The 27,608-nt window shown below is 46.4% G+C and overlaps 1 protein-coding gene across 12 annotated transcripts in view; it reads left to right on the forward strand.

Annotated features, from left to right (window-relative positions):
- Nucleotides 1-27,608, forward strand: part of LOC106871636 (uncharacterized) — a 175,414-nt gene that overhangs the window by 39,145 nt on the left and 108,661 nt on the right. For 6 of the 12 annotated variants that reach the window (XR_016244590.1, XR_016244591.1, XR_016244587.1 and 3 more), the window contains one exon: nt 14,750-16,545. The exons of the other annotated variants lie outside the window; for them this stretch is intronic. Coding sequence is in view for 2 of the 6 variants with exons in the window: in XM_089364182.1 (XP_089220308.1) it covers nt 14,750-14,786 (37 nt within the window). In the remaining 4 variants the exon portion in view is untranslated. Of the gene's footprint in view, nt 1-14,749; nt 16,546-27,608 lie in introns of those variants that run through there. 12 annotated transcript variants of the gene reach the window in all.

Genomic DNA, 27,608 nt, shown 5'->3' on the forward strand with positions numbered 1-27,608 from the left:
ACACATGAAATCTTTCGAGCGAGATCGTTGCCAGTGCCCCTGACCTTGCTCTTGTACGGGGCCGTTGTAGGATTTTCGAGCGAGGTCGTTGCCGGTTCCCCTGGATTGGCTCATGTGCGGGCGACACATGAAATCCTTCGAGCGAGATCGTTGCCAGTGCCCCTGAACTGGCGCTTGTTCGGGGCCGTCGTAGGATTTTCGAGCGAGATCGTTGCCAGTGCCCTTGGACTGACTCATGTGCGGGTGACACATGAAATCTTTCGAGCGAGATCGTTGCCAGTGCGAGATCTCGCTCGAAAATCCTACAACGGCCCCGACACATGAAATTTTTCGAGCGAGATCGATGCCAGTTTCCTTGGACTGGCTCATGTGCGGGCGACACATGAAATTTTTCGAGCGAGATCGTTGCAAGTACCCCTGAACTGGCTCTTGTGCGGGGCCTTTGTAGGATTTTCGAGCGAGATCGTTGCCAGTGCGAGATCTTGCTCGAAAATCCTACGACCGCCCCGACACATGAAATTATTCGAGCGAGATCGTTGCCAGTGCCCCTGAACTGGCTCTTGTGCGGGGCCGTTGTAGGATTTTCGAGCGAGAGCGTTGCCGGTGCACCCTGGATTGGCTCATGTGCGGACGAGACATGAAATTTTTCGAGCGAGATCGTTGCCCGTGCCCCTGAACTGGCTCTTGTGCGGGGCCGTCGTAGGATTTCCGAGCGAGATCGTTGCCGGTGCCCCTCGAGTGGCTATTGTGCGGGCGACACATGAAATCTTTCGAGCGAGATCGTTGCCAGTGCCCCTGAACTTGCTTTTGTACGGGGCCGTTGTAGGATTTTCGAGCGAGGTCGTTGCCGGTTCCCCTGGACTGGCTCATGTGCGGGCGACACATGAAATCCTTCGAGCGAGATCGTTGCCGGTGCCCCTGAACTGGCTCTTGTTCGGGGCCGTCGTTGGATTTTCGAGCTAGATCGTTGCCAGTGACCTTGGACTGACTCATGTGCGGGTGACACATGAAATCTTTCGAGCGAGATCGTTGCCAGTGCGAGATCTCGCTCGAAAATCCTACGACGGCCCCGACACATGAAATTTTTCGAGCGAGATCGTTGCCAGTGCCCCTGAACTTGCTCTTGTACGGGGCCGTTGTAGGATTTTCGAGCGAGGTCGTTGCCGGTTCCCCTGGACTGGCTCATGTGCGGGTGACACATGAAATCCTTCGAGCGAGATCGTTGCCAGTGCCCCTGAACTGGCTCTTGTGCGGGGCCGTTGTAGGATTTTCGAGCGAGAGCGTTGCCGGTGCACCCTGGATTGGCTCAGGTGCGAAACGAGACATGAAATTTTTCGAGCGAGATCGTTGCCCGTGCCCCTGAACTGGCTCTTGTACGGGGCCGTTGTAGGATTTTCGAGCGAGGTCGTTGCCGGTTCCCCTGGATTGGCTCATGTGCGGGCGACACATGAAATCCTTCGAGCGAGATCGTTGCCAGTACCCCTGAACTGGCGCTTGTTCGGGGCCGTCGTAGGATTTTCGAGCGAGATCTTTGCCAGTGCCCTTGGACTGACTCATGTGCGGGTGACACATGAAATCTTTCGAGCGAGATCGTTGCCAGTGCGAGATCTCGCTCGAAAATCCTACAACGGCCCCGACACATGAATTTTTTCGAGCGAGATCGATGCCAGTATCCTTGGACTGGCTCATGTGCGGGCGACACATGAAATTTTTCGAGCGAGATCGTTGCCAGTGCCCCTGAACTGGCTCTTGTGCGGGGCCGTCGTAGGATTTTCGAGCGAGATCGTTGCCAGTGCGAGATCTCGCTCGAAAATCCTACGACCGCCCCGACACATGAAATTTTTCGAGCGAGATCGTTGCCAGTGCCCCTGAACTGGCTCTTGTGCGGGGCCGTTGTAGGATTTTCGAGCGAGAGCGTTGCCGGTGCACCCTGGATTGGCTCATGTGCGGACGAGACATGAAATTTTTCGAGCGAGATCGTTGCCCGTGCCCCTGAACTGGCTCTTGTGCGGGGCCGTCGTAGGATTTCCGAGCGAGATCGTTGCCGGTGCCCCTGGAGTGGGTAATGTGCGGGCGTCACATGAAATCTTTCGAGCGAGATCGTTGCCAGTGCCCCTGAACTGGCTCTTGTGCGGGGCCGTCGTAGCATTTCCGAGCGAGATCGTTGCCAGTGCCCCTGAACTGGCTCTTGTGTGGGGCCGTCGTAGGATTTTCGAGCGAGATCGTTGCCGGTGCCCCTGGACTGGCTCTTGTACGGGGCCGTTGTAGGATTTTCGAGCGAGGTCGTTGCCGGTTCCCCTGGACTGGCTCATGTGCGGGTGACACATGAAATCCTTCGAGCGAGATCGATGCCGGTGCCCCTGAACTGGCGCTTGTTCGGGGCCGTCGTTGGATTTTCGAGCTAGATCGTTGCCAGTGCCCTTGGACTGACTCATGTGCGGGTGACACATAAAATCTTTCGAGCGAGATCGTTGCCAGTGCGAGATCTCGCTCGAAAATCCTACGACGGCCCCGACACATGAAATTTTTCGAGCGAGATCGTTGCCAGTGCCCCTGAACTGGCTCTTGTGTGGGGCCGCCGTAGGATTTTCGAGCGAGATCGTTGCCGGTGCCCCTGGACTGGCTCATGTGCGGGCGACACATGAAATCTTTCGAGCGAGATCGTTGCCAGTGCCCCTGAACGTGCTCTTTTACGGGGCCGTTGTAGGATTTTCGAGTGAGGTCGTTGCCGGTTCCCCTGGACTGGCTCATGTGCGGGCGACACATGAAATCCTTCGAGCGAGATCGTTGCCAGTGCCCCTGAACTGGCGCTTGTTCGGGGCCGTCGTAGGAATTTCGAGCGAGATCGTTGCCGGTGCCCCTGGACTGGCTCATGTACAGGCGACACATGAAATCTTTCGAGCGAGCTCGTTGCCAGTGCCCCTGAACTTGCTCTTGTACGGGGCCGTTGTAGGATTTTCGAGCGAGGTTGTTGCCGGTTCCCCTGGACTGGCTCATGTGCGGGTGACACATGAAATCCTTCGAGCGAGATCGTTGCCAGTGCCCCTGAACTGGCTCTTGTGCGGGGCCGTTGTAGGATTTTCGAGCGAGAGCGTTGCCGGTGCACCCTGGATTGGCTCATGTGCGAAACGAGACATGAAATTTTTCGAGCGAGATCGTTGCCCGTGCCCCTGAACTGGCTCTTGTGCGGGGCCGTCGTAGGATTTCCGAGCGAGATCCTTGCCGGTGCCCTTGGACTGGCTCATGTGTAGGGCCGTCGTAGGATTTTCGAGCGAGATCGTTGCCTTTTCCCCTGGACTGGCTCATGTGCGGGCGACACATGAAATCTTTCCAGCGAGATCATTGCCAGTGCTCCTGAACTGGCTCTTGTGCTGGGGCGTTGTAGGATTTTCGAGCGAGATCGTTGCCGGTGGCCCTGGACTGTCTCACGTGCGGGCGACACATGAAATCTTTCGAGCGAGATCGTTGCCAGTGCCCCTGAACTTGCTCTTGTACGGGGCCGTTGTAGGATTTTCGAGCGAGGTCGTTGCCGGTTCCCCTGGACTGTCTCACGTGCGGGCGACACATGAAATCCTTCGAGCGAGATCGTTGCCAGTGCCCCTGAACTGGCGCTTGTTCGGGGCCGTCGTAGGATTTTCGAGCGAGATCGTTGCCATTGCCCTTGGACTGACTCATGTGCGGGTGACACATGAAATCTTTCGAGCGAGATCGTTGCCAGTGCGAGATCTCGCTCGAAAATCCTACAACGGCCCCGACACATGAAATTTTTCGAGCGAGATCATTGCCCGTGCCCCTGAACTGGCTCTTGTGCGGGGCCGTCGTAGAATTTCCGAGCGAGATCGTTGCCGGTGCCCCTGGACTGGCTCATGTGTTGGGCCGTCGTAGGATTTTCGAGCGAGATCGTTGCCGTTTCCCCTGGACTGGCTCATGTGCGGGCGACACATGAAATCTTTCCAGCGAGATCATTGCCAGTGCTCCTGAACTGGCTCTTGTGCTGCGCCGTTGTAGGATTTTCGAGCGAGATCGTTGCCGGTGCCCCTGGACTGGCTCATGTGCGGGCGACACATGAAATCTTTCGAGCGAGATCGTTGCCGGTGCCATGAACTGGCTCTTGTGCGGGGCCGTCGTAGAATTTTCTAGCGAGATCGTTGCCGGTGCCATGAACTGGCTCTTGTGCGGGGCCGTCGTAAAATTTTCGAGCGAGATCGTTGCCGGTGCCCCTGGACTGGCTCATGTGCGGGCGACACATGAAATCTTTCGAGCGAGATCGTTGCCAGTGCCCCTGAACTTGCTTTTGTACGGGGCCGTTGTAGGATTTTCGAGCGAGGTCGTTGCCGGTTCCCCTGGACTGGCTCATGTGCGGGCGACACATGAAATCCTTCGAGCGAGATCGTTGCCGGTGCCCCTGAACTGGCGCTTGTTCGGGGCCGTCGTAGGATTTTCGAGCTAGATCGTTGCCAGTGCCCTTGGACTGACTCATGTGCGGGTGACACATGAAATCTTTCGAGCGAGATCGTTGCCAATGCGAGATCTTGCTCGAAAATCCTACGGCGGCCCTGACACATGAAATTTTTCGAGCGAGATCGTTGCCAGTGCCCCTGAACTTGCTCTTGTACGGGGCCGTTGTAGGATTTTCGAGCGAGGTCGTTGCCGGTTCCCCTGGACTGGCTCATGTGCGGGTGACACATGAAATCCTTTGAGCGAGATCGTTGCCAGTGCCCCTGAACTGGCTCTTGTGCGGGGCCGTTGTCGGATTTTCGAGCGAGAGCGATGCCGGTGCACCCTGGATTGGCTCATGTGCGGACGAGACATGATATTTTTCGAGCGAGATCGTTGCCCGTGCCCCTGAACTGGCTCTTGTGCGTGGCCGTCGTAGGATTCCCGAGCGAGATCGTTGCCGGTGCCCTTGGACTGGCTCATGTGTAGGGCCGTCGTATGATTTTCGAGCGAGATCGTTGCCTTTTCCCCTGGACTGGCTCATGTGCGGGCGACACATGAAATCTTTCCAGCGAGATCATTGCCAGTGCTCCTGAACTGGCTCTTGTGCTGGGCCGTTGTAGGATTTTCGAGCGAGATCGTTGCCGGTGGCCCTGGACTGTCTCACGTGCGGGCGACACATGAAATCTTTCGAGCGAGATCGTTGCCAGTGCCCCTGACCTTGCTCTTGTACGGGGCCGTTGTAGGATTTTCGAGCGAGGTCGTTGCCGGTTCCCCTGGATTGGCTCATGTGCGGGCGACACATGAAATCCTTCGAGCGAGATCGTTGCCAGTGCCCCTGAACTGGCGCTTGTTCGGGGCCGTCGTAGGATTTTCGAGCGAGATCGTTGCCAGTGCCCTTGGACTGACTCATGTGCGGGTGACACATGAAATCTTTCGAGCGAGATCGTTGCCAGTGCGAGATCTCGCTCGAAAATCCTACAACGGCCCCGACACATGAAATTTTTCGAGCGAGATCGATGCCAGTTTCCTTGGACTGGCTCATGTGCGGGCGACACATGAAATTTTTCGAGCGAGATCGTTGCAAGTACCCCTGAACTGGCTCTTGTGCGGGGCCTTTGTAGGATTTTCGAGCGAGATCGTTGCCAGTGCGAGATCTTGCTCGAAAATCCTACGACCGCCCCGACACATGAAATTATTCGAGCGAGATCGTTGCCAGTGCCCCTGAACTGGCTCTTGTGCGGGGCCGTTGTAGGATTTTCGAGCGAGAGCGTTGCCGGTGCACCCTGGATTGGCTCATGTGCGGACGAGACATGAAATTTTTCGAGCGAGATCGTTGCCCGTGCCCCTGAACTGGCTCTTGTGCGGGGCCGTCGTAGGATTTCCGAGCGAGATCGTTGCCGGTGCCCCTCAAGTGGCTATTGTGCGGGCGACACATGAAATCTTTCGAGCGAGATCGTTGCCAGTGCCCCTGAACGTGCTCTTTTACGGGGCCGTTGTAGGATTTTCGAGTGAGGTCGTTGCCGGTTCCCCTGGACTGGCTCATGTGCGGGCGACACATGAAATCCTTCGAGCGAGATCGTTGCCAGTGCCCCTGAACTGGCGCTTGTTCGGGGCCGTCGTAGGAATTTCGAGCGAGATCGTTGCCGGTGCCCCTGGACTGGCTCATGTACAGGCGACACATGAAATCTTTCGAGCGAGCTCGTTGCCAGTGCCCCTGAACTTGCTCTTGTACGGGGCCGTTGTAGGATTTTCGAGCGAGGTTGTTGCCGGTTCCCCTGGACTGGCTCATGTGCGGGTGACACATGAAATCCTTCGAGCGAGATCGTTGCCAGTGCCCCTGAACTGGCTCTTGTGCGGGGCCGTTGTAGGATTTTCGAGCGAGAGCGTTGCCGGTGCACCCTGGATTGGCTCATGTGCGAAACGAGACATGAAATTTTTCGAGCGAGATCGTTGCCCGTGCCCCTGAACTGGCTCTTGTGCGGGGCCGTCGTAGGATTTCCGAGCGAGATCCTTGCCGGTGCCCTTGGACTGGCTCATGTGTAGGGCCGTCGTAGGATTTTCGAGCGAGATCGTTGCCTTTTCCCCTGGACTGGCTCATGTGCGGGCGACACATGAAATCTTTCCAGCGAGATCATTGCCAGTGCTCCTGAACTGGCTCTTGTGCTGGGGCGTTGTAGGATTTTCGAGCGAGATCGTTGCCGGTGGCCCTGGACTGTCTCACGTGCGGGCGACACATGAAATCTTTCGAGCGAGATCGTTGCCAGTGCCCCTGAACTTGCTCTTGTACGGGGCCGTTGTAGGATTTTCGAGCGAGGTCGTTGCCGGTTCCCCTGGACTGTCTCACGTGCGGGCGACACATGAAATCCTTCGAGCGAGATCGTTGCCAGTGCCCCTGAACTGGCGCTTGTTCGGGGCCGTCGTAGGATTTTCGAGCGAGATCGTTGCCATTGCCCTTGGACTGACTCATGTGCGGGTGACACATGAAATCTTTCGAGCGAGATCGTTGCCAGTGCGAGATCTCGCTCGAAAATCCTACAACGGCCCCGACACATGAAATTTTTCGAGCGAGATCATTGCCCGTGCCCCTGAACTGGCTCTTGTGCGGGGCCGTCGTAGAATTTCCGAGCGAGATCGTTGCCGGTGCCCCTGGACTGGCTCATGTGTTGGGCCGTCGTAGGATTTTCGAGCGAGATCGTTGCCGTTTCCCCTGGACTGGCTCATGTGCGGGCGACACATGAAATCTTTCCAGCGAGATCATTGCCAGTGCTCCTGAACTGGCTCTTGTGCTGCGCCGTTGTAGGATTTTCGAGCGAGATCGTTGCCGGTGCCCCTGGACTGGCTCATGTGCGGGCGACACATGAAATCTTTCGAGCGAGATCGTTGCCGGTGCCATGAACTGGCTCTTGTGCGGGGCCGTCGTAGAATTTTCGAGCGAGATCGTTGCCGGTGCCATGAACTGGCTCTTGTGCGGGGCCGTCGTAAAATTTTCGAGCGAGATCGTTGCCGGTGCCCCTGGACTGGCTCATGTGCGGGCGACACATGAAATCTTTCGAGCGAGATCGTTGCCAGTGCCCCTGAACTTGCTTTTGTACGGGGCCGTTGTAGGATTTTCGAGCGAGGTCGTTGCCGGTTCCCCTGGACTGGCTCATGTGCGGGCGACACATGAAATCCTTCGAGCGAGATCGTTGCCGGTGCCCCTGAACTGGCGCTTGTTCGGGGCCGTCGTAGGATTTTCGAGCTAGATCGTTGCCAGTGCCCTTGGACTGACTCATGTGCGGGTGACACATGAAATCTTTCGAGCGAGATCGTTGCCAATGCGAGATCTTGCTCGAAAATCCCACGGCGGCCCTGACACATGAAATTTTTCGAGCGAGATCGTTGCCAGTGCCCCTGAACTTGCTCTTGTACGGGGCCGTTGTAGGATTTTCGAGCGAGGTCGTTGCCGGTTCCCCTGGACTGGCTCATGTGCGGGTGACACATGAAATCCTTTGAGCGAGATCGTTGCCAGTGCCCCTGAACTGGCTCTTGTGCGGGGCCGTTGTCGGATTTTCGAGCGAGAGCGATGCCGGTGCACCCTGGATTGGCTCATGTGCGGACGAGACATGATATTTTTCGAGCGAGATCGTTGCCCGTGCCCCTGAACTGGCTCTTGTGCGTGGCCGTCGTAGGATTCCCGAGCGAGATCGTTGCCGGTGCCCTTGGACTGGCTCATGTGTAGGGCCGTCGTATGATTTTCGAGCGAGATCGTTGCCTTTTCCCCTGGACTGGCTCATGTGCGGGCGACACATGAAATCTTTCCAGCGAGATCATTGCCAGTGCTCCTGAACTGGCTCTTGTGCTGGGCCGTTGTAGGATTTTCGAGCGAGATCGTTGCCGGTGGCCCTGGACTGTCTCACGTGCGGGCGACACATGAAATCTTTCGAGCGAGATCGTTGCCAGTGCCCCTGACCTTGCTCTTGTACGGGGCCGTTGTAGGATTTTCGAGCGAGGTCGTTGCCGGTTCCCCTGGATTGGCTCATGTGCGGGCGACACATGAAATCCTTCGAGCGAGATCGTTGCCAGTGCCCCTGAACTGGCGCTTGTTCGGGGCCGTCGTAGGATTTTCGAGCGAGATCGTTGCCAGTGCCCTTGGACTGACTCATGTGCGGGTGACACATGAAATCTTTCGAGCGAGATCGTTGCCAGTGCGAGATCTCGCTCGAAAATCCTACAACGGCCCCGACACATGAAATTTTTCGAGCGAGATCGATGCCAGTTTCCTTGGACTGGCTCATGTGCGGGCGACACATGAAATTTTTCGAGCGAGATCGTTGCAAGTACCCCTGAACTGGCTCTTGTGCGGGGCCTTTGTAGGATTTTCGAGCGAGATCGTTGCCAGTGCGAGATCTTGCTCGAAAATCCTACGACCGCCCCGACACATGAAATTATTCGAGCGAGATCGTTGCCAGTGCCCCTGAACTGGCTCTTGTGCGGGGCCGTTGTAGGATTTTCGAGCGAGAGCGTTGCCGGTGCACCCTGGATTGGCTCATGTGCGGACGAGACATGAAATTTTTCGAGCGAGATCGTTGCCCGTGCCCCTGAACTGGCTCTTGTGCGGGGCCGTCGTAGGATTTCCGAGCGAGATCGTTGCCGGTGCCCCTCGAGTGGCTATTGTGCGGGCGACACATGAAATCTTTCGAGCGAGATCGTTGCCAGTGCCCCTGAACTTGCTTTTGTACGGGGCCGTTGTAGGATTTTCGAGCGAGGTCGTTGCCGGTTCCCCTGGACTGGCTCATGTGCGGGCGACACATGAAATCCTTCGAGCGAGATCGTTGCCGGTGCCCCTGAACTGGCTCTTGTTCGGGGCCGTCGTTGGATTTTCGAGCTAGATCGTTGCCAGTGACCTTGGACTGACTCATGTGCGGGTGACACATGAAATCTTTCGAGCGAGATCGTTGCCAGTGCGAGATCTCGCTCGAAAATCCTACGACGGCCCCGACACATGAAATTTTTCGAGCGAGATCGTTGCCAGTGCCCCTGAACTTGCTCTTGTACGGGGCCGTTGTAGGATTTTCGAGCGAGGTCGTTGCCGGTTCCCCTGGACTGGCTCATGTGCGGGTGACACATGAAATCCTTCGAGCGAGATCGTTGCCAGTGCCCCTGAACTGGCTCTTGTGCGGGGCCGTTGTAGGATTTTCGAGCGAGAGCGTTGCCGGTGCACCCTGGATTGGCTCATGTGCGAAACGAGACATGAAATTTTTCGAGCGAGATCGTTGCCCGTGCCCCTGAACTGGCTCTTGTACGGGGCCGTTGTAGGATTTTCGAGCGAGGTCGTTGCCGGTTCCCCTGGATTGGCTCATGTGCGGGCGACACATGAAATCCTTCGAGCGAGATCGTTGCCAGTACCCCTGAACTGGCGCTTGTTCGGGGCCGTCGTAGGATTTTCGAGCGAGATCTTTGCCAGTGCCCTTGGACTGACTCATGTGCGGGTGACACATGAAATCTTTCGAGCGAGATCGTTGCCAGTGCGAGATCTCGCTCGAAAATCCTACAACGGCCCCGACACATGAAATTTTTCGAGCGAGATCGATGCCAGTATCCTTGGACTGGCTCATGTGCGGGCGACACATGAAATTTTTCGAGCGAGATCGTTGCCAGTGCCCCTGAACTGGCTCTTGTGCGGGGCCGTCGTAGGATTTTCGAGCGAGATCGTTGCCAGTGCGAGATCTCGCTCGAAAATCCTACGACCGCCCCGACACATGAAATTTTTCGAGCGAGATCGTTGCCAGTGCCCCTGAACTGGCTCTTGTGCGGGGCCGTTGTAGGATTTTCGAGCGAGAGCGTTGCCGGTGCACCCTGGATTGGCTCATGTGCGGACGAGACATGAAATTTTTCGAGCGAGATCGTTGCCCGTGCCCCTGAACTGGCTCTTGTGCGGGGCCGTCGTAGGATTTCCGAGCGAGATCGTTGCCGGTGCCCCTGGAGTGGGTAATGTGCGGGCGTCACATGAAATCTTTCGAGCGAGATCGTTGCCAGTGCCCCTGAACTGGCTCTTGTGCGGGGCCGTCGTAGCATTTCCGAGCGAGATCGTTGCCAGTGCCCCTGAACTGGCTCTTGTGTGGGGCCGTCGTAGGATTTTCGAGCGAGATCGTTGCCGGTGCCCCTGGACTGGCTCTTGTACGGGGCCGTTGTAGGATTTTCGAGCGAGGTCGTTGCCGGTTCCCCTGGACTGGCTCATGTGCGGGTGACACATGAAATCCTTCGAGCGAGATCGATGCCGGTGCCCCTGAACTGGCGCTTGTTCGGGGCCGTCGTTGGATTTTCGAGCTAGATCGTTGCCAGTGCCCTTGGACTGACTCATGTGCGGGTGACACATAAAATCTTTCGAGCGAGATCGTTGCCAGTGCGAGATCTCGCTCGAAAATCCTACGACGGCCCCGACACATGAAATTTTTCGAGCGAGATCGTTGCCAGTGCCCCTGAACTGGCTCTTGTGTGGGGCCGCCGTAGGATTTTCGAGCGAGATCATTGCCGGTGCCCCTGGACTGGCTCATGTGCGGGCGACACATGAAATCTTTCGAGCGAGATCGTTGCCAGTGCCCCTGAACTTGCTCTTTTACGGGGCCGTTGTAGGATTTTCGAGTGAGGTCGTTGCCGGTTCCCCTGGACTGGCTCATGTGCGGGCGACACATGAAATCCTTCGAGCGAGATCGTTGCCAGTGCCCCTGAACTGGCGCTTGTTCGGGGCCGTCGTAGGAATTTCGAGCGAGATCGTTGCCGGTGCCCCTGGACTGGCTCATGTACAGGCGACACATGAAATCTTTCGAGCGAGCTCGTTGCCAGTGCCCCTGAACTTGCTCTTGTACGGGGCCGTTGTAGGATTTTCGAGCGAGGTTGTTGCCGGTTCCCCTGGACTGGCTCATGTTGCGGGCGACACATGAAATCCTTCGAGCGAGATCGTTGCCAGTGCCCCTGAACTGGCGCTTGTTCGGGGCCGTCGTAGGATTTTCGAGCTAGATCGTTGCCGGTGCCCCTGGACTGGCTCATGTGCGGGCGACACATGAAATCTTTCGAGCGAGATCGTTGCCAGTGCCCCTGAACTTGCTCTTGTACGGGGCCGTTGTAGGATTTTCGAGCGAGGTCGTTGCCGGTTCCCTTGGAGTGGCTCATGTGCGGGCGACACATGAAATCCTTCGAGCGAGATCGTTGCCAGTGCCCCTGAACTGGCGCTTGTTCGGGGCCGTCGTAGGATTTTCGAGCTAGATCGTTGCCAGTGCCCTTGGACTGACTCATGTGCGGGTGACACATGAAATCTTTCGAGCGAGATCGTTGCCAGTGCGAGATCTCGCTCGAAAATCCTACCACGGCCCCGACACATGAAATTTTTCGAGCGAGATCGATGCCAGTATCCTTGGACTGGCTCATGTGCGGGCGACACATGAAATCTTTCGAGCGAGATCGTTGCCAGTGCCCCTGAACTTGCTCTTGTACGCGGCCGTTGTAGGATTTTCGAGCGAGGTCGTTGCCGGTTCCCCTGGACTGGCTCATGTGCGGGCGACACATGAAATCCTTCGAGCGAGATCGTTGCCAGTGCCCCTGAACTGGCGCTTGTTCGGGGCCGTCGTAGGATTTTCGAGCTAGATCGTTGCCAGTGCCCTTGGACTGACTCATGTGCGGGTGACACATGAAATCTTTCGAGCGAGATCGTTGCCAGTGCGAGATCTCGCTCGAAAATCCTACGACGGCCCCGACACATGAAATTTTTCGAGCGAGATCGATGCCAGTATCCTTGGACTGGCTCATGTGCGGGCGACACATGAAATCTTTCGAGCTAGATCGTTGCCAGTGCCCCTGAACTTGCTCTTGTACGGGGCCGTTGTAGGATTTTCGAGCGAGGTCGTTGCCGGTTCCCCTGGACTGACTCATGTTGTGGGCGACACATGAAATCCTTCGAGCGAGATCGTTGCTAGTGCTCCTGAACTAGCTCTTGTGCGGGGCCGTCGTAGGATTTTCGAGCGAGATCGTTGCCGGTGCCCCTGGACTGGCTCACGTGCGGGCGACACATTTAGTTGAATGAATCGACCCCAGTACTTTTTTTTTAAGTTTGGTATTTTTCCTACTGGTCTCTTTGGCAGAGTTGCTAAGTTATGGGGATGTAAACACACCAACACCAGTTGTCAAGTTGTGAAGTGGCGACAAACACAGACACAAAGACACACAATTATATACATATACAAGGGGGTACCCAAAAGTAACCAGAAATGTTCTTTGTGGGACAAGTCCGTTGTAGTTCAGGTTTCTGCCACTAGAAGCCACTTGATGCAACCCTGAGGCATCAGTTTGTTGACTGGCATCGTCAAGTGAAGTTGTACTGCCACATGGTGCATTTTTGATTTGTAGTGCTTCTCCCCTGTTTGTCAATTTTTGTGATGGCTGAAATCAAAGAACAGCATGCTTCAGTGAAATTCCGTTTTCTTCTGGGGAAAACAGTGGCCAGAACAGTTGTCATGCTTCAAACAACTTACAAGGACACTGCCATGAGCAAAACACAAGTTTATGAGTGGTTTCCATGCTTTAGGAATGGTCACTTGTTGCTTGAAGACCAACCTTGTTCAGGATGACTGTTGACTTTCTGAACAAATGAAAACATCATGAAAATTCATGAACTGATCTTGGAGGACTGTCGCCAAACAACTGACGCACTTGTTAATATGACTGGTGCCACATAAAAAGCACCTAGTACACTCTGTGTAGTGGTTGGTGTTAGGAAGGGCATCCTTCCATAGAAATCATGTCAGAACAGCCTGGTCCATTGCCTTACCAGCTATGGTCAAACTGACCAACCCATGCTACCATGGAAAACTGATGTTAAATGTTGATGATGATGATGGTGGTGTCATTCACACATTATATATATGTTGTTTAGTGTAATTGAACAAAAATAAATTATTAAATATTTTGTAGACAGTTATGACTTAGATATCCTATTCATCTCATTGTTTTAGTCCATCTTCAAAGTGATCAATGGTCAATGATCCTAAACAACTTAAAAATTATATTTGAAGGGCATTTAAATCACAAACAGCATTATGAAAATTTGTTAGGATCTTCAAGTTGCTTTTCAATATGGCCCTTATTTTGAATTTTATTTCAAAATCCAAGTAAAATTAAGAAATTATAAGTTAAAATTTGAGTTAGAACTCATCTTATCACAACTTACACCAACAGTTCATGATAACCATATTTTGTAAAAGTGCTATCATATCCAAGTTTTCAAGAACTAACTTCATAGTCTTGGGGAACTCTCTTGAGTTTCAGATTCAGATTTTACAACTAGTAATATGACATCTTTCAACTTTGCAAACAATGTTCAGCAGGAAAAAAACTAAAACCATCAATAGACCATGATTAGCATAACATTTTCCAACTAAATTGAGAGAATGTTTACTACAGTTTTGAAAACTTTTTTGTAATTTATAACAGTTTAATAATAGCATTCCGTCTTTTACAAATTGAACCAAATTTACTTGTTAAAATACAGCTAATATAATTAATCAATGCTGATGAAAAACTAAGTTTCTCAAGAAATTTCTTTATAAAACCACATATTTTTTTAAAATCTGTTGATTCATTTGTTAATACTGAGTATCGTACCTTCTTAAAGTCACCAAGCAAAGTCAGAAATACATGCATTTTGTTCAATGACACTTAACTTTTTAAGCACACCCCCTTTACTGCAGCTTATTTTTAGGTCAATCTGGTGATCAGTGACATGCCTTTTATTTAATTACAAATTTTTCACTTTTTGTGTTCTAGCTTTTGCAAATATAATTGATATTAGATTTGAATTTGTTTTAAAGATTTCTGATTATCATTTTCAGTAGATTAGAATATATATGTTTATATGTAGCAGCTGCAATTTTGCATACTCTACATTTATTCTTCCACATAGCTACTGGATCCTTTGTAAAATGATGCAGTGGAAGAGATCAGAAAGGTTTTTAGTTTATATTTTATTTATTCATTTATTTATTTTGAAGGAAGTGAGCTGTCAGATGCTTATAGGTTCTTCCTAGGCTTTTTGGTACAGTTTATGGATTGAACCCCATACATACACGTAACCACACTTATAATACCTCAATTACAGTTTAATAAGAAAACACTGAATACTATACAATACATCGTACTGTAGAGGGTGTCCCAGAAAGATTGATCCATGTTCAAAACTCTTCCTAAAGAATATCAGTTCAGGTAATATTATCTACATTTTACATAAAGATTTGCATATGTCTTTTGTTCATATGTCTATTGTTTCGTTTGTCTATAACAGGTTTGTAAATAAACATGGTGTCAAAAGCAAAACATGATCAAATTGTTGCTTTGAAAACAGCTGGAGTAAGCAACAAAGACATAGCAAAACAGTTGAATGTATGCAGTAAAGCAGTATTCAATTCCTGGAAACAATATATGAAGTCCATTACTACCTCTAGCAAGCCAATTGCTGGTAGGAAATGATAAATTCATACCAAACAAACTGTTGAAGCTGTGAAGAAGTAAATGAACTGAAATCTCTGCAGGAGTACAAGAAAAGCTGCAAAAGCTCTTGATATTTCGAAATTGTCAATGCACAGAATTTTTAAGGAGGATTTAAGCTAACTGCATACAAGAAATAATCCTGGAAATTAATTTCAGCAGCTTCCAAGACAAAACGGCACAACAAGGTTAAAACCGTGATAGCTGAGATGAAGCATGCTGCTAACAATGTGTTGATCTGGTCTGATGAGAAGATCTTCACTGCGGAGGCAGTTACCAACAGGCAGAATGACAGGCTTTATGCATATAATGAAGCACACTTGTCCAAAGCAGGAGCCATTTACACTGTCAGAAGCCAGCTTCACTCATGGTGTGGGCTGCATTTGCATCTGACAGATCCAAGTCTCCCTTGATCTTCATTGATGTTAGCGTCAAAGTCAACAGTGAAGTTTATGTGGAAATGTTGGATGAGAAAGTGTTACCCTGGGTCACAGAAACCTTTAGGACTGTTACATCTTCTCTCAAGACGGCTTTGGCCCATTCATCCAATTTGACACAGAAGTGGTGCAAAAAGTGTTTCAGCGGTTTTTGGGACGAGACGATATGACCTCTCTCAAACCCAGACATCAGTTCCATGGACTTTGCTATCTGGTCTGTCTTAGAGAGTAATGTTTCTATTCACTCCTATTCAAATGTGTCAGATCTGAACAAAGCCCTTCTGTCTTCATGGGTCAAGTTAGATGAAGAGGTGCTACAGCACTCATGCAACTCAGTGACCACTCGTTTGCAGGTTATGATCAAGGTGAAAGGTGGTCATTTTGAAATGTAATTACTGCAATGGAGTGGCAATTTACATTAGAACATGTGTGCCAAATTTCATTATCCTACCTTAAGTTTATTTTGAATAATTAAAAAATAACAATGGGTAAATCTTTCTGGGATGCAGCTAATCTGTGGGATCAATGCTGACCTGAGGCTGAAACAACAAAATCCAATGCAGTTTTTGATTTGTTTTAGATCATATAATAATGGTGAGCACACATTTTACTGTTGAAAAGAAGTGGAAAAAAACTTCCAAATAAATTAAAGTAAATTGTGATAGAAGCCAGAAGTGATGACAGTGACATTCCATAATTTCATGTAAACAATGTATGCGGCTTGGCAATTGGTTCCCAAACTGCATTGCAAGATGTAAATTGGTGTGCCTTGAAAAAGTAAGATTATATTTCAAAATATGAAAAATACAAACTGAAATTCACTAGAAAGTTCATATATAAATGTCAAAGTGGTAAAAAACTAAATACTAAGTTCTAGACTAAGAATGAGATGTGGTCGTGTCATTCAATTCATTTAAGCTAATTATGGTATGACAGCATTATTCAATTTTGAATCTGAAATTTCATAAGGATAAGAACTAAATTAACATCAATCTATCCTTGAAATTGATGTCTTATGAACATATTCAGTGCATGGCTGTTTCAGTTTATTTCGGTCGTAGCCTCAACAGTTTTCATTTCAATAATAAATATGAAAAAATAAGCTATTGAACTAAAATATACGATGTTGAAATAAATCTTTTTATATGTCCTCACATATTGCGGCTGAATTTCAATGTTTTTCATTCATATAGTGCGAGAATTTTCATCTTTTCAATTAATTTTGAAAGACTTCTCAAAAGAGTCCGATAATATGTGACACACTGCCACTTTTCACAGCTCACTGGTCACTTGTGTCAGTCTCAGTTTGACTCTGTTAGTAATCTGTGCTCTTTGTGCGAGACAATTCCTATTAACAGACTAAATTAAATAAAATGGAAAAGTTTATTAAGCGGAAATATAACCATGACCATTATGAATCTGAAAGTGAACATTTGTCAAAAGCAATTAAGCATAGTGATAATAATGCGAAAGCTCAACCCAGTTGTAAATATTGGACTGGCAATGAAGGTCAAACTCTTCTGCTGTGTCTTGTTTGTGGTGTTGCCTAGCAAGTTGAAAAGACATTTTACAACTAAACACTCACATTTTCAATGTAAAGATCTGAATTATTTCCAAAGACTGCTAGAACAGCAATCTAAACAAAGAAACTATTTTAAAAAAGGATGAATGCTTCTGAAAAGGTTCAAGTCATGTCTATTGAGATATCTGAAATGGTTGCACTACAAACGAAATCACATACTTTAGCTGAGTCGATTATCTTACTCGCTGTAGAAAGATGGTTAAAACCATGTTAGGTGATGAAGCTGAGCAAGAAATAAGCAAGATTCTGCTCTCAAATAATATTGTCCATAGGAGAATTATGGATTTATCTGGTGATATAGAGGGAAATGTACAGAACAAACTTCAGAACTCAGAATTTGCTCAATAGGTTGGCGAATCAACTGACATTAGCAACAAAGCACATTTACTTACATTTACTTGCTTTATTGATGATAACCAAATCATGAATCAGTTCTTTTGTTGTGAAGAAATGCCACTCACTACAAGTGGTTAGGATATTTTTGACATTTTATTTGCCTACCTTGAAAAATGGAATTTATTCTGGAATTCATGTGTTGGAGTATGTACCAATGGGGCACCATCTATGATAGGCACTATTAAAGGTTTTGTATCACTCGTGCAACAGCAAAATCCTAATGTTATATGTACTCATTGTTTCCAACATAGCGAGGTACTAGTTTCAAAAACAATAGCTAAAGCAAGTATTAAATGGTTAGTCATATTAAAAGAAGGCCAATGAAATGTTTATTTGAACAAATTTGTGTTGATATGGATTCCCAGCACAAGCAGTGGCCCGGGAACAAAATTTGCTTAGGGGGTGCAAACTCAGTTTCAAAATTTGGCATTACTGGAGAAGTGTGGATCCGAGTTCTGGGAGTGTGCATGTCACAAATTTGCGCATGCACCTGCGTTAGTCGTAAGTAGTCGAATTTAGCACACAGGTAAAAAACGAGACGCGCGCTACTTGCTGTAAATGGAGGGTGGGTTATCCATCTAATACAAGAAAATTGCAGATAAATTGAATAAAAACATGAAAAATAACCAAATGATATTTCATTGAAAAGTAAACCATTCTGAAAGATAGTTCAGAATGTTTTCAAAACATTCATCTCCAGCTTTTCCCATATTTTATTAAGGATTAGGGTTAGGGTTTAAAGTTAGGGGAGGTGAATGTTTTTTCAGTATTCAATGATTATTTTTCACTTTTATATTCAACTTATCTGCAATTTTATTTTTGTATTACATGAATAACCCTGCTCCTTTTACAGCAAGTAGCACGCGTCCGAGCATCTCGTTGTTTACCTCTGTGTTAAAATCAACTAGTAGCGTGAATCCGCGCGTCTCGTCATTTGCCTTGTGAGCTAAAATTAACTACTTACAACTAATGCGCGTGCACGTGCAAATTTGTGACATGCGCACTCTCAGAACTCAGGTCTACACTTCTGTAGTACCCAAAATTTTTACAAACAAGGTGAAGTTTTCTAACTTGGGTATCAAAACAAACAAATGTTCAATAATAATAACTTTTATTATTATGAGGATCGACTGGAAAGTTAACAGGCTGATCAATATATTGTCATATAATGTGACCAAATGAAGTTCATTTTTAGATATTAGGATCTTTTCTGCTTGATTTCACCTGCTGAAATTTTAAAATTAAGCGAAAATGTTCAAATTTGATATATTGGTGTAATTTTTCTCGTTGAATCTGATGCTATTCACTTATTCCAGAAAAACTTTAGAAAACTGTAACAGAGGTTTAAAGTTTGATCATTTTCCCCTCCATCACAGAACAGGATGTGGAAGCTGGCATTTTGTACAAGGTGACAACATTACAATGTTAAAACATTCAATGATGGAAGTTTTGATAAAGTTTTGTGAAATGTTGGATAAACATACTGTTGGTTTAGTTCATGTGAACAATACACATTTTTGAAATTGGAATAAAATTGACGCAATTGAAAAGTGAAAATCAAACAGAAAGGATCATCTTCATACTTCTTTCAGCGATTCATTGCTTCGATTGCCTTGGAAAAGAAGCTATCCTGTTAGTTAAACAAGTTTTCAACAGCTGATAAGACATCATCACTATGATATTGGTTCCAAACCGAGGATTTTTTTTTTATATATGTAGGGCATATAGATAATAAGATGAGGTCAAATCATTAAAGTAGGCGGGGGGGGGGGGGGGGGCTTAGCAGTCCAAAGCCAATCACACACAGCAGCCATCGAAACCAATTACTTGTGCACTGGAGTATTTGTTTCGATGAAGGAAAAACATACTCGACAGTTTTCCTTGCATTTGGCCTTGATAGCCTTTCGCAAACTGCCTTAGAAAGGTGGCACAGTACAGCACTCTCCATTGATGGTGAGAGCCTTTTGAAAGTAGTCAATAAACACGATGCTTTTTGCAATCCAAAATACTGAGGCCATCACCTTCCCTGCAGATTAAACGATCTTGATGACCTTTAGAGTAAGTGTTGAGGAGTGTCTCCACTGTTAGATTATCTCTTATTCTCTAACTCAAAATGATAAACCCAGTACATTTAAGGAAACTGGATTTGCCTCAAGCAATGTCAGATATCATCGAAATGTGATCAGCCTGGTGCCCTTTTAATCAGGTGTCAGAAGAAGCAACACCCACCAAGCAGAAACTTTCATCATGCCAAATTTATTGTGCAGAATATTCGCAGCTCTCACACGTGATATGCTAATAACACTGGCAATTCATTTTTTTTCTCCAGTGGAAGCAGTTGCAGACTGTTCAGATCATTAGTCTTCTCAAAATTATCTCTGCTCAAATCAGTTAACCAGCTTTGCACTGTTGATAAAACTGGAGCATCATCCTCCGATATATCAACATGTCCTTGGGGACTAAATCCTTTTTCTACAGGTACTTGATAACAGCATGATGCCAAATTTTGTTCATCTTGAAGAGAAGTCACTAATAGTTACTTTTGAAGTTTTCTCTGAACATTCAAATGTCAGTTTACCAAGAAAGAAATAATGAAGCTATAAGTAGTGTTAAAATGGAAGTAAGCTGAGTTTTTGCATCACTCCATAATTCACACGTATATGAAAAAAACTGTATCAACATATTCCAAAAGTTTTCCTACGCTCACACGTTTTGTTAATGAAACGTTTCATGAGGATGTGCAAAGTGTTTTCATCGTATATTTTTTATGTACATGCATTATGGCACAATGTGTAAGACGGTGCTGTGTCATTGTGGTACGGAGCCAGGTCTTCAAACGGCGAAGTGCACTGAATGTTCTTTCGCTTGATGCAACAGATACAGGTGAAGACAAGACAAGCTGTATTAACGCCAATACTTGTGGCATACTAGAATGAAGAATAGCATCAGACGCTCTCCATTTTCAACTATGTCATTAAATGATTTAGGCAAAGTTTCCCTTTCCGTCCATAGGCTAGCAAGAAGTTTGATTTGAGATGACAGTAAGAGCAAATCAAAAGAAGCAGGTAGATGTGCATCTTCAAAGTTAAATACTCCACAAGTGACTGCTGACAACAGCAACTCCTCTCGCTCAGAGCATACACGTATTCCCTGTTGCTGAAACCGGCAAGTCAATTCATTTTCGATGACAGCCACTACAGAGAAAAATTGCCGACGCCAGTCATCGGTGACAGAAAGAGCAACTTCTTCAGTAGTTGTTGTGTGCCTAAAGCACGGTGGTGTATTTTTAGATCGCGAAATGTTGGGCATTTTCACTAAGTCAGAAGAGGATACTTCATCAAAATATTTTTCAAAAACCTTCTAACTTCTCATTTTTGAAAGAGAGTTTTTCAACTTTTCAATCAATTTCAAGCAATCACCGTCTGTCGTGCCTGGACGCTGTAAGCTACGTGCCACTGGCTCACATACCCCAAATATATCCTCAGCGATTTTAATGCCGAATAAAATGGAAGCTTGCCAGATTGTTTTAGCAGCCCTTTAACAGTAGCTTTTGTTGTTGCTCTTAACGACGAGTCATTAAGGTCAAGCAAAAAATTTTGAATATTCTTATAATTGTTTTCTGCTTGTTTCAGTGCTGTTTCTCTAATGCACCACCGAGTTGGACACACTGCTTGCAACATGATGACATTCTCACCACAAAGATTTGTCCATTGTGCTTTTCTTTTTGGTAACTCTTTTACAAGACTGGCGCATTGATGAACAAAGTTCAGTGCATCAGCTACAAAGGTAACCTTAGAACTAACTTCTTGGAGGACAAGGTCTAGAGAGTGGTTTCCACAGTGTACAAAATATGTACCAGGGAACAAATTTTTCAATCGCATTTGTACACCTGAAATGTTTCCACTCATGGTACTTGCACCATCAAATGAAACACAGCATAACTTTGAGCCAAGTGAAATGTTTAGGTGACAAAAAACATCTAGAATAATCTTAGTCAGTGTCTTCGAAGAGCAGTCAGGGGGGTTATAAAAACCTAGAAAATCCTCATTGACATTCAGGTCTTCAGAAACGTACCGGACAGTGATTGATACTTGTTCCATGCCAGAGCAATTAGTGGTACCATCACATATAATGCCAATAAATCTGGAATTTTCTACTTTTATTTTGATCTCATGTAAAATGTTATGAGCATATGCCTCTAAAATTTCATTTTGAATTGTATCAGAGAGGAAATTGTTCCGACGCTTAAACCACTGGCTTACTTCTGCACTGCATTCTTCAGCAAGTTCCCTTACAAGATTTACGAAGTTTCCCATAAGATTTTGAATTTCTGTTGAATACAACATGGCAGATGATTAAAAAGGGCAGACACAAGAAAGAAAAAATAAGTAAAGAACCACGTATAAGGCCACTGAATTGTAACGAAAGAACTCTGGTCGAACAAAACCCTGAAAAACAAATAGTGAACATCAAATAAATAGTGCTTGTGTTTTTATTGGCAAAACCAGCAGCATGACCTCCCATCCAATATGCTTCAAAAGACGATAAACCATACTAAAGCACCGTCTTTTATTTGAAGAAAAAAAAACGCCAGGAATTATTCTTTGGAAGCCTCGTATTAATTCTATCTCCTCTTTTTTCGAACTGCCAAGTTACAGGGGCATAATCGCATCAACATTAGTTATCAGGCGATGGTGGGGTGACATAGACACACAAATACATACATTCGTATGTATATGCGTGCGTGTATGTGCTTACATATGTACCTACCTACCTCTCTCTCTATATACACACACACACACACACACATATATATATATATATATTATATATATATATATACATATGTGATAATATACGGTAAAACCATATAACCGGAGGAGAGCTTACTCTACAAGTAGAGAAGTGGGTAAATATAAACAGACCTCGTAACGATACCAGCTATCAAATGGTTTCACTGCGAATTGGGGCCCCAAGTGACCTTTGTAAAATCATTGGGGAGAATCCCGAGCCGATTATCGAGGTCTATTTATATTTATATATATATCGTATATTTATAAAGAGGGCAAATTTAGCCTTTTTCTCCGTAGATTGAAAAAAAAAAGATGAACAACTTTAATCGATTTCCGAACATTATTGGGTTCTCATCAGGCGTAGTGGTTCAAACATGAAAAATAGAACTTATGTTGAGTCAGTCTCAATAAGTATAGATTTATTGATCGGAGAAAGTTACATAGTGACTGAAGGTTCGAGAGTTTCGTGCAGAGACACTTATCAAACTAAATTAAATCAACGTTTTCTATATAAAACGAAAAAGCAGGACAGTATCGGAAACAGATATGACGCAGATACTATTTTATATATAGGCAGGAAGACTTTTGATTAATAATATGACAGAATTAAGGCAAGATAAAAAAAATGAAAGTTGTCAATATATAAGGCATTCTGCCTAAACTAAGTCTTTAAGATACGATTTGTTAGTAGTAACGCTAAAAAGAAACTATTTCCTAAGGAACTCAAGCAGATAGAGAGGAATTAAGATTTAATGAAAAAGCGAATCAAGACTAAAGTTGGAGTTGAAAAAAAAGGCACTTACCCAGTCACTGGTCAAGCAAATAATAGTATCGAATATTGAATGGTCGTTTTGTATTGAAAGAATTTTGAAGGGGTTTTATTTTTAGACTGGGGTCAAACGGTCGAATCCATTCAACCATGTTTTAAGTTTTTAAACTTGGGAGTGGTACTAAAAGATGGAGAGAAGTATTGACTGACAGAAACTGGGTGGAAGCTGTCTTCAATAATTCAAGTAATGCTATACATTCAAAATTAACCATACATGCCGGTTTTGTTGTTGTTATTGTTGCTGCTACTGTTGTTATTGTCACTTACTTTTTTGTATCTTGACGCTACTTGCCTTCAGAAGTTAGTGGTCCTAAACTCCCTAGGGAATTTTATGCTAGCTTCATCACTTTTATTTATTTATATATTTATTTTTTTCTTTGTTTTGAAACGAGATCGAACTTAACCATTTTATACCGATAGATTTTAGACACTTTTTTTTCTGCAACTGGTAAGATTATGTAGGGGGTGCAAATTTTGATCTTGCACCCCCTGAAAATTCTAGGGAGTGCACCCGCTGCACCCCCTGTTCCCGGGCCCTTGAGCACAAGCGCTTACTTTTACACATAAAAGTGTCAGATGGCTCTGAAAAGGTAAGGTGCTATGTCGCATATGTGAACACCAGAAGGAATTGCATGCATTTTTTAAAGAAGGAACGCTTCTTGGAATATCTACACTATTTTGGTTTCCAAGCTGGAATATTTAACAGAGATGTTTGCACAACTTAATAGCACCAACAGAAGTATGCAAAGTAGAGATGAAAACATTCTCACTTTGGCAGTTGTTCAAGGGCCATGTGTTCCATCATAGGAGCTAAAATCGACTGGACATTAGAAGGTATCTTTGAGAAAAATAGTTGTTTGACAAATGCCTGTCCCTCATATGAGCTATCTAACAACTCTCGGATTTGTCGTAAAAACTGGGTGGGGGTTCGGTCCCTGAGATGCTCATCCTGTAAGAGTGTGCGAAATTTACTCTCAGCCGAGGGAGAGTTATGCTGCAAAACCTCGGCTTTGAAGGTTTTATACATCATATCCGGTGGGGTTCCTGTTATCATATCTCGCACTGAAAGTGCAACTGGAGAAGGAATGTCAGTAAGAGTGATGTGGAGTTTGCTCTGGGCTGAATGAATGTTAGAAGAAATGAACGACTCCAGTTGTGAAAACCACATCTTAGCATCTCCATGATATTGAGGCAAAGGAAAATGACTCATCTTGGACGCCAGTAGGAAAATGGAACGGTACGAAGAACTGGTTGAAGAAATGCTGTTAGAAATGGCAGGCAAAACACCCTAGTTGAAAGAAGACCTGAGAAGCAGTAAACTAGGAAAATTTTTTTCAGTAGCAGAGGATGTAAATAGAAGAAATCCTTGCTAGTTGATAAGGAACAAGTTATGACCATTGCGTAGATAATCTGGTTGGTTGAGAGAAAGAAACTCATACCTGGCATGTAGGAAAATTTTCTGTCCATGTGAATTCTGGAGAAAATTCCAGATAATTTTTTTTTCCATTTTTTATAAGCAAGTAGAAAATTCTCTGGGACGCTGTGTCTTCAAATGATCAAGATGTATTTTTGGTTACAACCTGAGGAAAATGATTTGCAGTTTCCCGCTTGAAAACGGCGCCAAAATTTTCCTGGTGAAGAAGACAATATAGTGATGAGAGAAATCAGTGGTAGTATGTTCCTATGGGATGAGAGGTGGTTTGGTTGCATAACCGAAGTCACAAAAGAGAAAAGGGAATACGTATTCATTGGTCTGTATTTGCCCAGTGTTCACCATTTTAGATGAATATGGCCATCTCCCACGTTGGGTTACCATTTTAGAAGTCTGTGTTCACATCGGGGGTCACCATTTTAGATGGTGCAGGTCGCTATTGAGTCACCTAATATGACTCTCAGAAAGCTGTAATTTCACTGATAGTAAACCCGGATGGAAAATGCATATGGGCAAGGTCGTAACTTAAACATATTTATTTGTGGCCACATGTACATACACAATGGAATGACAAACAGAATGCTTGGTGTGTAAAGGCCATGGTCTTCTGTGCTATGCTCCTATCTGCTTGCTGGCCTGTGGCATAAGATAGAGACAGTCAAGTTGCGTCCTCATGGCTTGTGTTCCTATGCAGAAAGAAAGAAAGAGATGAGGTCACTTGTCTGAACCTCAATGTTGTGTAGCACCCTCTCTCTGTATGGGCAGCTTGTTTACCTGCTGACAAGTGGGGTAATGTGCCTACATATCTATCTGTATCTGTCTGTCTGTCTATCTATCTACTTAGCTATCTACCTATGTACCTACTTGTCTGTCTGTCTATTTACCTACTGTCTATTTACCTACTACTGTCTATTTACCTGTTTGTCTATTTACCTATCACTTAATGGCCTTCTCTGCAGCTTCAGTGATGGAATTTATAGCTCTCCTCTTTGCTGCATCAGTAACTCCAAGCCCAGTCAGAGTTTTCAAGAATGGAAGCCCCACAAAACCTCATCAGGCCACTTCTGTTGCCTCATAACATGCTGACCAGTCCTGATTTCTGCACTTCTCTGCCAGTTCCTGGCATTTGGTAAGCTTCCTCTCATGAGCTTCCTTCATATGTTCCTCCCAGGGCACTGTCAGTTCCCACATGATTACCTGTTTGTTGGAATTTGAGAAGATCACTATGTCTGGGCAGAGTGTTGTTGGTATGATGTGATCTGGGAACTTTAACTGTTCCATGAGTTCCATTCACGGCTGCCAGCTTGGGGCTGTGGAAAATAGGAATGATAGTCACGGAAGTTTCAATAAACTTGGATTTCTCTCCAGCTCTGAGAAAAATTATGGCTTCATTTCTGGGGTGGTATTTCCTGAACTGAATGGCTGTTGATATCATACCTGCAACTGCCCTGAATACCTTGTGATGCTACCAGCAGTAGCAGCTATCAGCTACGGCTTGGGGGAAGCTGCTGAGGAGGTATTGAAGGGACCATCAATTAGTGCACAAGAGGTAGGTCAGTATTTCATTTTTACCCCATATATGAAGGTTTGCTGGACTTGGTAAAGTGTTGTAGGCAGCCTGGATTAGAAATCTGATATGCTGGGTGTCTTCCCCTCAGAAATCTGACCAGGTGATGTTCCACTGCTGTATATTAGCCCATCTTGTCCTGGCTTCTTGTTAACTGAATCCTATCATCCTGCTAGCCATTCTTCTTTAATACTTGTGTGAACTTCTTTTTGGAGTAGATGTTGTTTGTCTTTTCCTTTGGTGGTTCCATTTGGTGGGTTGGGAAGTAGCTCAAGCCTGATCACCCTATTGCCACAGTCCCAAATAGAGCTCTGTGTCTCAACTGTTCCTCTGCCATCTGAAACTCTCTGGCAGTACTCCATTTCTTACCTGTGTGAACTTCAATGCCTGCTCCTGCTACTTTTGTGTCACTGTACTGCATGGATTCTCTTGTTCTTGCCATTATGAACTCCTCTGAAAGGCTGCTAAATGGAATTCATAAACTGTTGCTTTACTTGTACACAGTAATCTTAGTAAGCCAAGCCACATCTTCAAAAATCTGCTAACCTTCCTCTCCTGGGTTTCTACAGTTAACATACTGATGTACAATGATAGGGCCATAAAATGTTGGGAAGTATGGCATGCTGGTATACCCATGGTTTGAAATGACTACGCAATCCAGATTTGTTGATCTTGTAATGGTACAAGCAGTCAGCGCCATATTGGTTGAGATCTCATGGCAGCTATTGCCATCTTCGAGACTGGAGCGAGACCTCACCTGCATCCATTTGACATCCGCTAGCTCACAATGAGGCTTGCGATGGCAAAACTATAAAAGGAAAGAAACCTCGAGGTTCATGCTCATTTTTCTCGCTGTGACCGCTAGCAGAGCACCCTTCACTGGCTAAGCCTCTAGGCTAGTCTGCTTGTCGCATCTCCCGAGGCAATGGCCCATGTAATGGAGAATGATGAATTTATACCGCATGAGATGACTGCAAAAGAGCAACATACCACACCTCTGTATATATTGTAAATAAAAACTAATGGAGAACCTGCGTTTTGTCTAATACTTCTTTACTTGACTGCTGGAGCCTTAGCAACATGAAGAATGAGAGAACGTGCCTGCTGACGCACTTTCTCGTCTCCCTGTGTGCTCTCTTTCGTCCCCAGCTGCAATCGATTTAACTGCCACTGCGCGGGATCAGCCAGCTCTAGATACTTTGGATTTAGCTTCTACCAAGTTGTCTGTTGCAAGTTTGCCTATCTTCCACTTCTGTCTGCTGAAGGCACCATTCTTTGTGACACAGCTACTGGTTCTCCCAGGCCATTTGTACCTGAGAACCACAGCGCTCTGTGTTTGATGCCTTGCATTCAATGTCACATACTGGCACCGCTGCCTTAGTGAAGCTTATTACGGCTCAGTTTTTCTGGCCTAATATATGTCAGATGATCATCGATTAGGCATGCTCTTGTGTAAAATGCCGGAGTTCTAAATTTCACAGGCATATTCACGCTCCTTTTGGACAGTTTTCTCCTCTGGAGACGTGCTTTCACCATGTCCACATTGATCTGGTTGGACCATGGCCTGTCAGTCGTGGTTTCTCTTACATATTGACATGCATCGATTCTCTTGATGGCCAG

The sequence above is a fragment of the Octopus bimaculoides genome, chromosome 16 (assembly GCF_046866305.1).
Source record: "Octopus bimaculoides isolate indiv1 chromosome 16, ASM4686630v1, whole genome shotgun sequence".
NCBI lineage: Eukaryota > Metazoa > Mollusca > Cephalopoda > Octopoda > Octopodidae > Octopus > Octopus bimaculoides.